This window comes from Phragmites australis, chromosome 18 (genome assembly GCF_958298935.1).
Source record: "Phragmites australis chromosome 18, lpPhrAust1.1, whole genome shotgun sequence".
In the NCBI taxonomy this organism is placed as follows: domain Eukaryota; kingdom Viridiplantae; phylum Streptophyta; class Magnoliopsida; order Poales; family Poaceae; genus Phragmites; species Phragmites australis.
Window position 1 is genome coordinate 1269281 of NC_084938.1, and position 10590 is coordinate 1279870.

At 43.7% G+C, this 10590-nt stretch overlaps 1 protein-coding gene across 1 annotated transcript; it reads left to right on the forward strand.

Annotated features, from left to right (window-relative positions):
• The first annotated feature begins 5399 nt into the window (after positions 1–5399).
• LOC133899463 (AT-hook motif nuclear-localized protein 1-like) lies at positions 5400–9233 on the forward strand. Its single transcript, XM_062340449.1, has 5 exons — positions 5400–6323; positions 7305–7372; positions 7932–8063; positions 8209–8370; positions 8582–9233. The coding sequence occupies exons 1-5, from the start codon at positions 5879–5881 to the stop codon at positions 8867–8869; spliced, it is 1095 nt and encodes a 364-aa protein (XP_062196433.1). The 5' UTR covers positions 5400–5878; the 3' UTR covers positions 8870–9233.
• Positions 9234–10590: the final 1357 nt, after the last annotated feature.

Sequence of the window (10590 nt, forward strand, 5' to 3'; positions counted from 1 at the left end):
AATTGCAGTGCTGTATCTGTATGTAGTAGCATCTAACGATACTGCAGTGCAGCTTCCTTGTGCAGCATCAAAAGCATCGGAAGCATGTTCATTGACTTGTACTCCTGACGAACAGAGCTGCTTACTTGGCAGGCGAGTCTCCCAGCTGCTGCGTTCCAGCAAGCTCGATCTCCCTCTCCTCGTGCAACAGGAGCTACAGATCACCGGTCGATCTCTGCCTGCCTTTTGGCATGTCTCAGAGAGACTCATGCTTGCAATTATGCCGACCTACTTAAAACTGATACCATGCATGGCTTCTTCGTAGGTCTCCTGTGAACAACATACTCCAGTCAAAGCTGCTGTTCGATCTAGCAGTCCCAAGTGTGAGGAAAAGAGCATACATGCATGCAGGCTCAGCTTCAGCTTTAGCACCAGCAGCACATGCGTGTATCTATGTAGAGATTACATGGCAGACTCTGGCCATGTGTCATGCACTGGCATTGTACTGTGTAGTGATATTATTTCTCTCTGAGAATCCCTTTGATTAAAGTTCCAAGATCGAGTTTGAACATTGTTGGATATATAGTAATCGTGCTGGATGCCTGGATACACACTCTACAAGAAAAGATGGCACCTGATTTAGCCAGGTACACCCTAGTAAAGCAGGCGACGCCTGTTTAGCAGTTACATGAGCTGTCATATTAGCATCATATTTTACAAATATCAAATCAAAAGAATTGAAAATTGCTGCTGAGCTCTTGGATTTGCACTTACGGGTAAGACGGCCCTGTGCTCTCTTCTTGTTCGCCAAAGATTAACCAGGACCTGAACTCAACTAGAGATGCAGCGTCAGCATGCATGCAAGCTGGAACTCGTTTTGCAGGCCACTAATCTATCCCATTCTTGCGAGGATGAAGTATCAGCTGCTAGGAGTTGCCTTTTGCGTGGCCAAATAAAGGGAGCGAAAAGTTTGCGGAATATGCCCATGCGAGGAGGAGCAACCCAATTACCATATATACAATCGAGAGATGCAGAAACCATGTGGGGAGACGCACTGTGCAGCGGATAATCTTCTTGGCAAGTTTAATTATCCATAATCACGCTGGTTAGGCGCCTAATTAGTACTAGTAATTAAGTAGCTTGGACCACAGCATGCATGTGATGTTGATCATCAGCTTGGCTAGTGCGCCACAGCGAACGCATAAGTACACGAAAAGCACACTTGTCAGTTCTCTTGCATACATTATGATACGATCATTTTTGGGCTGCATTGATCAACATCAGTTTTCATAAATTGAAATGCATTATCAGTATAGGATCCTTTCAAGGTGTATATATAGTTATATACTCCCTTGGCAATTGTTGTGTTTGGCATTCTTTTTTTTATAAAGATTGAATTAGGGAAGATCTCGAATTCTTTTTTTAAAGTTTAAGCCGTACGTCGAGTAGATGCTGGCAATATGCTTCAACAGGGATGCATCATGCATGGTTCTCCTCCCTTGATTTGCAGGATACGAACTACCAAGGCTTCACTTGAACTGTGATTTAAATTCCAGACTCAGTGCTTTTGGATCAGTTTGCATCAAACTCGAGAATAACAGGTAAATACGCGTGTATGAACACTTGAATCCAGGTGTGCAAACCAACAAAATAGCTGATGGACTCGTTCAGTTTCTTCTCCCTCTTTTTCTGTTTGTGCTGTCGTTGCCATTTTGAGGGCTCCTCAGTTAGCTAGGGAGCATTACACTTAATCACGGACTTAACTTTGTGACTAAGTGGTGCTTAACTCTCACCTTTCATTTTTCTATTTGCAAATGAAGTCATTAAGATATCCACTTGCCCATCACACATCCTTTAAGTACAAAACGCCTTGCTTTTCGGTTGCTTGTCCTCCCACAGGTAAACAGGTGGTGGAGTGCCTATCATCCCTAGCTCTTATCTCTGTTATTTATTTATTATTAGATAGATTAATAATCAGAGGGTAGATAGATTAGAGAGAGCTAGGTTGGAGTAAAGCATACCATGCATTAGGTCTATCTTAATCATCAACTAATCCGATTATTCTATGTCGTCTTGTGAGGCTTTCATGGACCGTTGGGTATTGACATTTTTACATTTTGACCTAGATCTCTGCAAAAATAAATTCTAAAAATAAGCCATTTTGTATGGCACTATAACATTTGGCGTCGTAGTTGGATAGCACGTTGCCGTGATAGCTATCATGTATGATCTATGTTAGACTTGCAAAATTATACGTGACAGCTATCACGGTGATAAGTGACTAGACGTCATGCTATTGAACAATGGTGTCAATAGTTATGGCGTTGTAAAAAGTGTTCATTTTTAGATATCGCTTCTCACAGATTTATACATAGAAAAAGTTTTTGAAAATGGTCAAAATCTAAAAATTCCACTAACTCCATGGTGTCGCTTGATTGCCACCATTCATGAATGAATAATGAATTATAAATGCTTTCATCCTAATCCACCACACGAAATCTTTATGTTTTTGTGGCCTACTAAATTAATTCATATCTTTTTCATACTTGCCTTGCAAGAAAACGAAAGGTTTAATAGATTATCATGAGGGAAAACTGCAAAAGTATTGTTTAAGATCGATGAGCTGTATCCATGACTGGACTTTTCTAAATGTATGCATATGTGAGTGTGTATAATTAGTATGCCTTTTGAATAAAAAATACCAAAGGAGTAGTAATTGTTCTCCCCTCCTTTTCTCAACTGCTCAACTTTCGACCTTCAGTACTGCCTCTCCCTTGGAATGCACTCCAATTTCAACATGAATCTAGCTAAGATAATACCTGACAAAAGTTTTCTTCGAGAACGTGTTGCACGTATTTCATTAAGAAGCATATCGGAAGGATCTCCTCACCAACTTATATAGAAATGAAGATGGAAAGACGCTCCTCGCTATATCCTTAATATTACATATATATTTATTTTTCTTAGTATATAAATATACAAATATAAAATTACGAAGAAAAAATAATAAATTACTCTTATATTTTTTTCTAATCTATAATATTTAACCCATCTTATATTAATTACTCTCGTATATATCAATAAATTACTTATTTATATTACGGATATTTTGTTAATATATGGAAATTCAATTTTATATTCTTATTAAAAACTTAAAATCTGATCACCGTAAAATTTACTATGAGAATGGGATAAGAAAAAACTTACTCCCGCTCCCGATAACTAAATGTAGACGGAGATAGGCCCGTTGCCATCTAGACCAGATAAATGTATTTAGCGGGGACCATCTGTCAGCTGCAGGAAGTCCTTTGCATCTGTGCACTGACGCCGCTCAACTGGTCACACGAAGGCCGAAGCGGCACGCGAAACCTGAAGTGGCGCCTTGGACGGGACGGGACCCATGCGTGCATGCATGCATGGCTCCCGCCGGTTGGTTGCATGCACCGTCTCCGTTCCTTGGATCAGCAGCAGTGTCAGGACAAGGCTAGTTGCTGAATGTTGACCGCCTGTTAGGGTTCAGTTTGGAGTTTGGACACAAGCTCAGGCTATCCAACAGTTGACTAGGTACAAACTCTCTCATGGCCTCTCTCTCTCTCTCTCTCTCTCTCTCTCTCTCTCTCTCTCTCTCATGGTGTGTTCAATCATGGGGGCTGTCTGATTCTTTTGGCCACCGACTGGTCTGCAGCCCAGTGATCACGTAAAAGCTACGCCTTCCATTGGCCTCCGTACACATGCATGCATGCATGCATGTGCAGCGCGCCACTGCTCACCTTTCCTTGGACACGTTCCAACGCACAGAAGAGAAAAACTACTCCTCCAGCTGGAGTAATATCCAAGCATGCATTTCTTTTTTTCTTTTTTGGAACAAAGCATGCATTTCACCGTGCAGAAAAGGCCATTCGTCGTTGCTCCTCTCTCTATATATCTGTGACATGCGTGGTCGTTTTGTGCATTGTTTTGGGTGAAAGTTTATTATTACTATGTTCGTTCTCTATTACTTATAGTTTAAGATATCGATATGGTCTTCAATAATTACGTTTGATTATTATTTTTAACAACTATTTCTTGATAAAAGTTGATAAAAATCAGATGATATTAAAATATTTTTATGATAACTTTATTACTATTATTTTTATGTGTCAAATACTAGCAATTTTGTTTATATTAGTGGTCAAAGTTTTTAAAGTTTAACTGCACGTATTTTAGACAACATCTATTTGATAACGGAGGAACTATTAATTTATTTTTTGAAAGGAATTCTATTATTAGTTTATGAAAAGCCATTTGGTGAGATAAGGATCCATGTCAGTCGAGCAGCTGTAGCTTTGTTTGAGAGCGCCAGCTTTTCTTGTTTAGTTGGGAGTTCGGCGCATGCCTTTTATTTTATTTTTTGGGTTTTGTCTCGTTTATGTTTGTAGTTTGCACAAAATAGTGGATATATGTATAGGTTTCTAATTTCTGAAAAGAATATATAAAGGGCGGTGGTTCCAGCTACCATAGATATTCCGTTCAGATCCCTAATACATCAAGTTGTGGCGTTCTTTATTTTTCACTCCGTATCAGATGTAGAAATGTTTATGTTATGCACATATTTTTTTGCCTATGCAGTAAAAGACCAATTTGTTCTTCTAAGGATCGAATCAGCATATTCCATTTAAATTATTGCATCTACTCTTTTTAAGGGAAAAAAACTCTAATTGAGCTGAAATAAATCGAAATTAAACATGAAAAAGTAAGAAAGTAGTATATCCTCCTCATTCTAATAAAAAATGCCATTATCTGAAAACCAAATTCCACGGCGCCACCAAAAGTGCGTATACCTAATTGAGACATGAAAGTAATAAAGTAGCATATCCTTATCATTGTAATTAAAAAATTTATGTATATCTGAAAAACAACATGCATCACCATGGATTAATTTTTTTTTTTACAATTTTTTCGTTCATCGGCAAAAAGACTAAAATTTATGAAATTTTGATCATTTTTTATATATGTCTCATATGTCAATGAAAGAAAATTCTAGAATTAGATATTTCGTTTCCCTCTGAAATTCATAAAATTTATAAAATTCCACCAAAATTTTAACAAAATTTTAATCGCTGTACCCACTGAGACTGGAGAGTACAATTTATGGATTTCTGCAAGGGAAATTAGTCTACGGAAAAAGTATGACCTGGTTGGCCAAAACGAAAAGGCACTGCCCGTTGAAAAACATTGGATCCGAGCTGTGTGTGTCACTGTAGGCTTTGACATGGTTGACTAGCTCGCCGGAGGCAAGCAGCTGGCGCATGCGACAAGCCGGCGACCCCCTCAGTGGCAGAACCGTAAATCGATCCCATAACGACGCCCAAACAGCCATCCCCGTCCCTCTTAACAACGCTTAATTAAGCGCGTTAAGCCAAAGCCTTTAACGTCTTTCGGTTTTGCCCCTCGTTCTCGATGTCCGCGTTGAATACATTTGATTTCTTTACGGGGAGCCGCGTTAGTTTAATATCCCCGATAATCTAATCTATTTCGTTTTTTAATTGGGGACTCCAATTTGCATCGCCCCCTGGCTTCCTCCCCCCCACCTCCTTTTTTGCTTTTAGTTTTGGCTTTTTATTTCGTCCCCATTTCCGTCGCCCCTTTTGCTCCCTCGCCTCGCTCCCTCGGCTTCGTGCTCCTCGCTTCGCCGTGCTGCGAGTTTGGGATTTTTCGTCGTCCGCGGAATTTTGGGAGAATATTTGTGGATTTTTGCGTGTTTTTGGTTTTATTTTTTGGTGTAAAAAAAATTGTTTTTTTTGAGGGGGTTCAAGGAGGGAGGAGAGATGGGGCTGTTTTGTGTGAGCTCCAATGGCGAGAGCTCGTGGCGGGAACCCTAGGACTTGGGGGAGGTGGACGCGTGTGGAGTGCTGCGTGCATGGAGGCCAAGTCGGGGGAAGCGAGTGCTGCGCCTGCGCCTATGGCCGCAGCGGCAGCGGCAGCAGCAGCTACGGCGGCGCCGGAGGCGACGGTAAGCTTCCAGTCGCCTGCGGAGGAGAAGGGTAGCTCGAGCGGTGTGTTCGTGTCGCCGCCTGCGGGGATGGCGACCTTGGCGGCGGCGGGTGGGGGTGCGGTGGCGCTGGCGCCGGTGGTGATGAAGGTGGCGAAGAAGAGGGGGAGGCCGAGGAAGTACGGGCCGGACGGGAGCCTGATCCGGCCTCTGAACGCGACGCCGATGGCAGTCGCCGTGGCGGCGGGGCAGTACACGCCGGCCGCGGCGGTGGGCGCAGCCATGAAGCGCGGGAGGGGCCGGCCCCTCGACTTTGCCGCCGCCGCTGCCGCGGGCAAGCAGCAGCAGTTCGGCTTCCACTTCGATTCACTCGGTATCAGTCTACTCCCCCATCTCTCGCTCACGCAAGCTCGCATCTTTTGTTCCCCAATTTTGTCTCCTAGATCAATTAAACCCATAAAAATCTATTTTTTGTTAATCTACATACTGCTCCAGAGAAAAGTTTGGGTTTTCTCTCGCTTTTCTCTCCTAGTTCACTTCAGAAATTAATCGATTAGAGAATGGTTGGGCGGCTGGAAAGGGGCCAATGGCAGGAGTAGTAATTGGCTCGCGGCGTCACCACTCGCTCGCTCCTTGTCATGACACTGTCTGTGTCTGTCCCTCTCTTATCCGAATATTTTTGTCTCCTCCGCTCTACGCAGCCCGTGCTGCATGATCGGATAGTTCTGATGGTCAAGGACCTCAGGCTCAGGCTGGTCGGTGTGTTCCAAGATTCGTGGCTCGGGGAGCAAGTGGGGGCCAGATGGAGGCATATCCTGAATCCTCCCCCAATTTTGTTGGTTGCTCTCAAGGCTTCTTGTTGTTCCGTGGTGGGGTTCTGCCGTTGTGGGGGTGGCATGGTGTTGCTGGTGGTTACTATTTCTGGAACCAAATAGGGAGGTAAATTGTGCGAAGATCCTCCTGGTTAGGTTGTACCTTGTGGTGCCTCTCGTCATCCCTGTCTTTGTGGTGTCGCCGTGGTGAACGCGACAGCGATGGACATTGTTCAGACGCGTCTGTTTTGCACTGCAGGTGGTGAAAGTTAGTATGGTTGGACTGAGCATGTATAGTGAATGCATGTGCTACTAGAATACGGTGTTAATGAAACATCTGCCGGATATGGTGTAGCTTGAGATGTTCATCTTTCTGATGATGTTGTACCAACCTGATTTCCTGATGGATATGAGTATCAAAGTAGTGTAAATGTCTTTTCTGGTAAATTGGCAATATTTACGTTTGGTAGTTTCCTATTGAGCTTTCAATTTGGTTCGTTATATTTTGTTGTCATTTTGTTAACCGCGCCATGGTTTGGCAGGTGGCATGGTGTCATGTTCTGCTGGTGCAAATTTCACTCCACATATAATTACTGTCGCTCCTGGTGAGGTAGGGATCTACATGTTATCTTTGCTGTGTACAACTGGCTGTATACACTTGATCTCATTCAATGGTTTTGGCTGGAGGATTCTGAATTCTGGATGGACAGTATATGTAACTTTGTCAGATTTGTTCTCCTGAAATATCATTTTTCATAGATCACTAGTTATATGGAGCTGCTTTTAAAATTCTGTTGTGATTGTCTGCATAATTTTATGTATGTCACAAATTTTTGTTCATATGATCACTTACAGATCAAAGGTTATGCCGTGCATTAAATTTTACATGCTTTGCTTTTACAAGATGCACCAAAGCTAGTCATCATCTCAAAATGCTGTCATTTCAGTGTTGCTTTCAATTTATTCCGATTAGATAAGAAGAGGTGAATAGATCTTTTCTGGCACTGGTGTCAAATTTGATAAAGACAAATGAATTCTGTCTTTACTTTTGCCTCTTTAAGCACTGTGCCTCTACTACTCCTCTCATAGCTACAGTTGTAATATTCCTTTTATTGAGGTATCTGTATCTTTCTGTGAAAGAGTGATCTGTATTTTTCCTGTTGATTCAGGATGTGACAATGAAGGTTATATCATTTCTTCAACAAGGACCACGAGCTATTTGTATTCTCTCTGCAAATGGTGTGATATCAAACGTTACACTTCGTCAGCCTGATTCCTCTGGTGGCACATTGACTTATGAGGTTAGCCATGTATAACTCTTTTACTTCCTTCAAGGCTCGACACACAAAATAACTTACTGTGAGCATGGTTTCACTTGGATGTGTGGATACAAAGGATTCTGACTGCTCCTATTAATTCCAACGGATGTCCTATTTTTGGTCGTAGGGACGCTTTGAGTTGCTGTCCTTGTCTGGATCCTTCATGCCAACTGAAAATAGTGGAACACGAAGTCGATCAGGTGGGATGAGTGTGTCTCTTGCCAGCCCTGATGGCCGTGTTGTGGGTGGTGGAGTTGCAGGACTTCTGGTGGCAGCAAGTCCTGTTCAGGTACATTTTGCTTGCCCACTAAGAGATCTTAATGCCTATAAGTTCAATTCTACAACTGAACACATACCGTGCTTGGTCTAATTGAATTATTCCATTTCGTTCTTTTAACTGTAATCTTGAGTAACATTTGTCTGTGATGAGACCTTCAGATGGTCTGCCTTTATATGCTGTGAAAAATGTACTGTAATTGACAGTTGAGTCTGTTTGCCAGATTGTTGTCGGAAGCTTCCTGCCAAGCTATCAACTGGAGCAGAAGAACAAGAAGCCGAGGGTAGACACAGCACCCACCCTTGCCCAGACACCTCCGGCCGTTCCGATCTCAAGCGCTGAGACCCACAGCAGCGAACAAGGGCAGCACAGCTCAGCGGCCCAGAGGTCAACGGACATCTTAACCTCAGCGTACAGAGCAGACCAGAGCTGGGCATCTCCTGCTCAACCGATACCTGAGGCGTCTAGGACGCCTTCAGGTGATCTGAAGGTGACTGCCTCCGGATCCTGAACCTGAAACCAAGCCAGAGTTACACTGACCAGGAGTGGAGTCCTCCATCTGCCGCTACTGCTACCGTTGCTGTGGTGAAAGATCGATGGATCGGTTCGTTTCTTCCTGACTTGAAAAAGATGTGTCTGCAAGCCAATTCCACTAGGTTTAATTCTGTTCAGGCAGGAGAGTCTAACTGCATTTGCTGTAGCTATGCGATCTTAGTTACACCTGTATTACCTACGTTTTGTAACCCATTGCCTGAGTGTGTAGTTACAATTGTGTGCTAGTGTCTTAGGCGTCTTTCTTATCTTGGATTACCTGTATTAATTCGCACCGTGTATCTCTATTGAATCCCTTAAATTAGCATTTGGTCACTGCATAATGTTTCCTGTGATCTACAGATGCTCATTGTGCCAATGCTGAGCTGCGTTGATTTACCTCGTTTGAGCTTGCATGCCAACTCCAAGTGTGTTCTTTTTTTTCCCCGCCTGCCTGACAGCGGGCCCTGGTACATTCACAAGGTAGGATCACAGCAGGTCCGTCAGCAAGGAGTAGCTAGCAAGAACTGTAACCTGAACCTGAAAGTAATTTACATCCACGGCGGCTAGCAGTGACAAGGTTCACTTTTTCTGCAAATCATCCGAACATGCATCTAGAGCGTTTTTGCGAGGAAATCATATGTTTTTCTCTTATTTCTGAGCGGCAAAGCTGGTCTGGCCGACGTACGGAGCTGAGCTGCTCCTGCGATGGCCATGACGCAGGCAGGCAGGCAGGCAGAAGCAGGTGTGGCCGTGATGATTAGCCCACGGCTTAGTTAATGGACAGGTCGCGCTAATTAAGGCAGCAAGCAAGAGCGGAGCACTGATCAGAGAGAAGGGAGACACGGCAAAGGTGAGCAGTCGAGCTGCGTCGCAGAGACGACACTGGCTAAGACCATCTCCAGTAGCTACCTTAAATTTTTATCTTCAAAAATACTATTACAGCATCCTCTATCACCATTACAGCGTCACTTATTTTTTCATCTCCAGTAGCTACCCCATTTCCTATCTTCTACTCCTCTTTTTCTCTCTTTGGACCCGTCTGTCAGTCTCTGTAAACAGTGCTGCTACAGTGTTGCTACAGTACCGACACGTTTTCCTGCATCCGGTCCCACTGGCAGTCCCTGGGAGCAGTGTTGCTACAGACCGCTACAGTGATACGCGCTGCTACAGTAGTCCGCAAAAAATACAGCCCCTGCTCTCTCTCCGCAACACTGTAGCATCACTGTTTGACACTGCATCACTGGATACGGTCTCTGCTGGAGTACATTTTCCAGTGCTGCAGTACTTTGCGGGGTACTGTAGCACTGGATACTACGTTTGCTGGAGGTGAACAGGCGCTGTATCCAGTGCTACAGTACTGTACATACCTCACCTAGTGCTACAGTGTCAAACAGTGACGCTGCTAACAGGGACCGACAGTGGGCCCGGAGGCAGAAAAACGCGCCGGTACTGTAGCAACTGACAGCGGGTCCAGAGAGAGAAAAATAAGAGTAGAAGGTAGAAAATAGGGTAGCTGCTGGAGATGAAAAAATAAAGGATGCTGTAATAGTATTTTTAAGGATGAAAATTTGAGGTAGCTGCTGGAGATGGTCTTACGGAGACAACAGAGCGTGCCAATCAGACAGACGCATGGACCGGTCCGGTCACCGGCCGCCGCCTTATGCGGGCACGTAATTACTCTATGTTTCGCAATGTTTG

What these genes read in the sequence shown, in the direction of transcription:
- LOC133899463 (XM_062340449.1), top strand. Translation starts at nt 5,879, where the DNA reads ATGGAGGCCAAGTCGGGGGAAGCGAGTGCTGCGCCTGCGCCTATGGCC. An exon ending in TTACTGTCGCTCCTGGTGAG is followed by an intron (nt 7,373 to 7,931) that starts GTAGGGATCTAC and finishes CTGTTGATTCAG; the next exon opens with GATGTGACAATGAAGGTTAT. An exon ending in GTGGCACATTGACTTATGAG is followed by an intron (nt 8,064 to 8,208) that starts GTTAGCCATGTA and finishes TTTTGGTCGTAG; the next exon opens with GGACGCTTTGAGTTGCTGTC.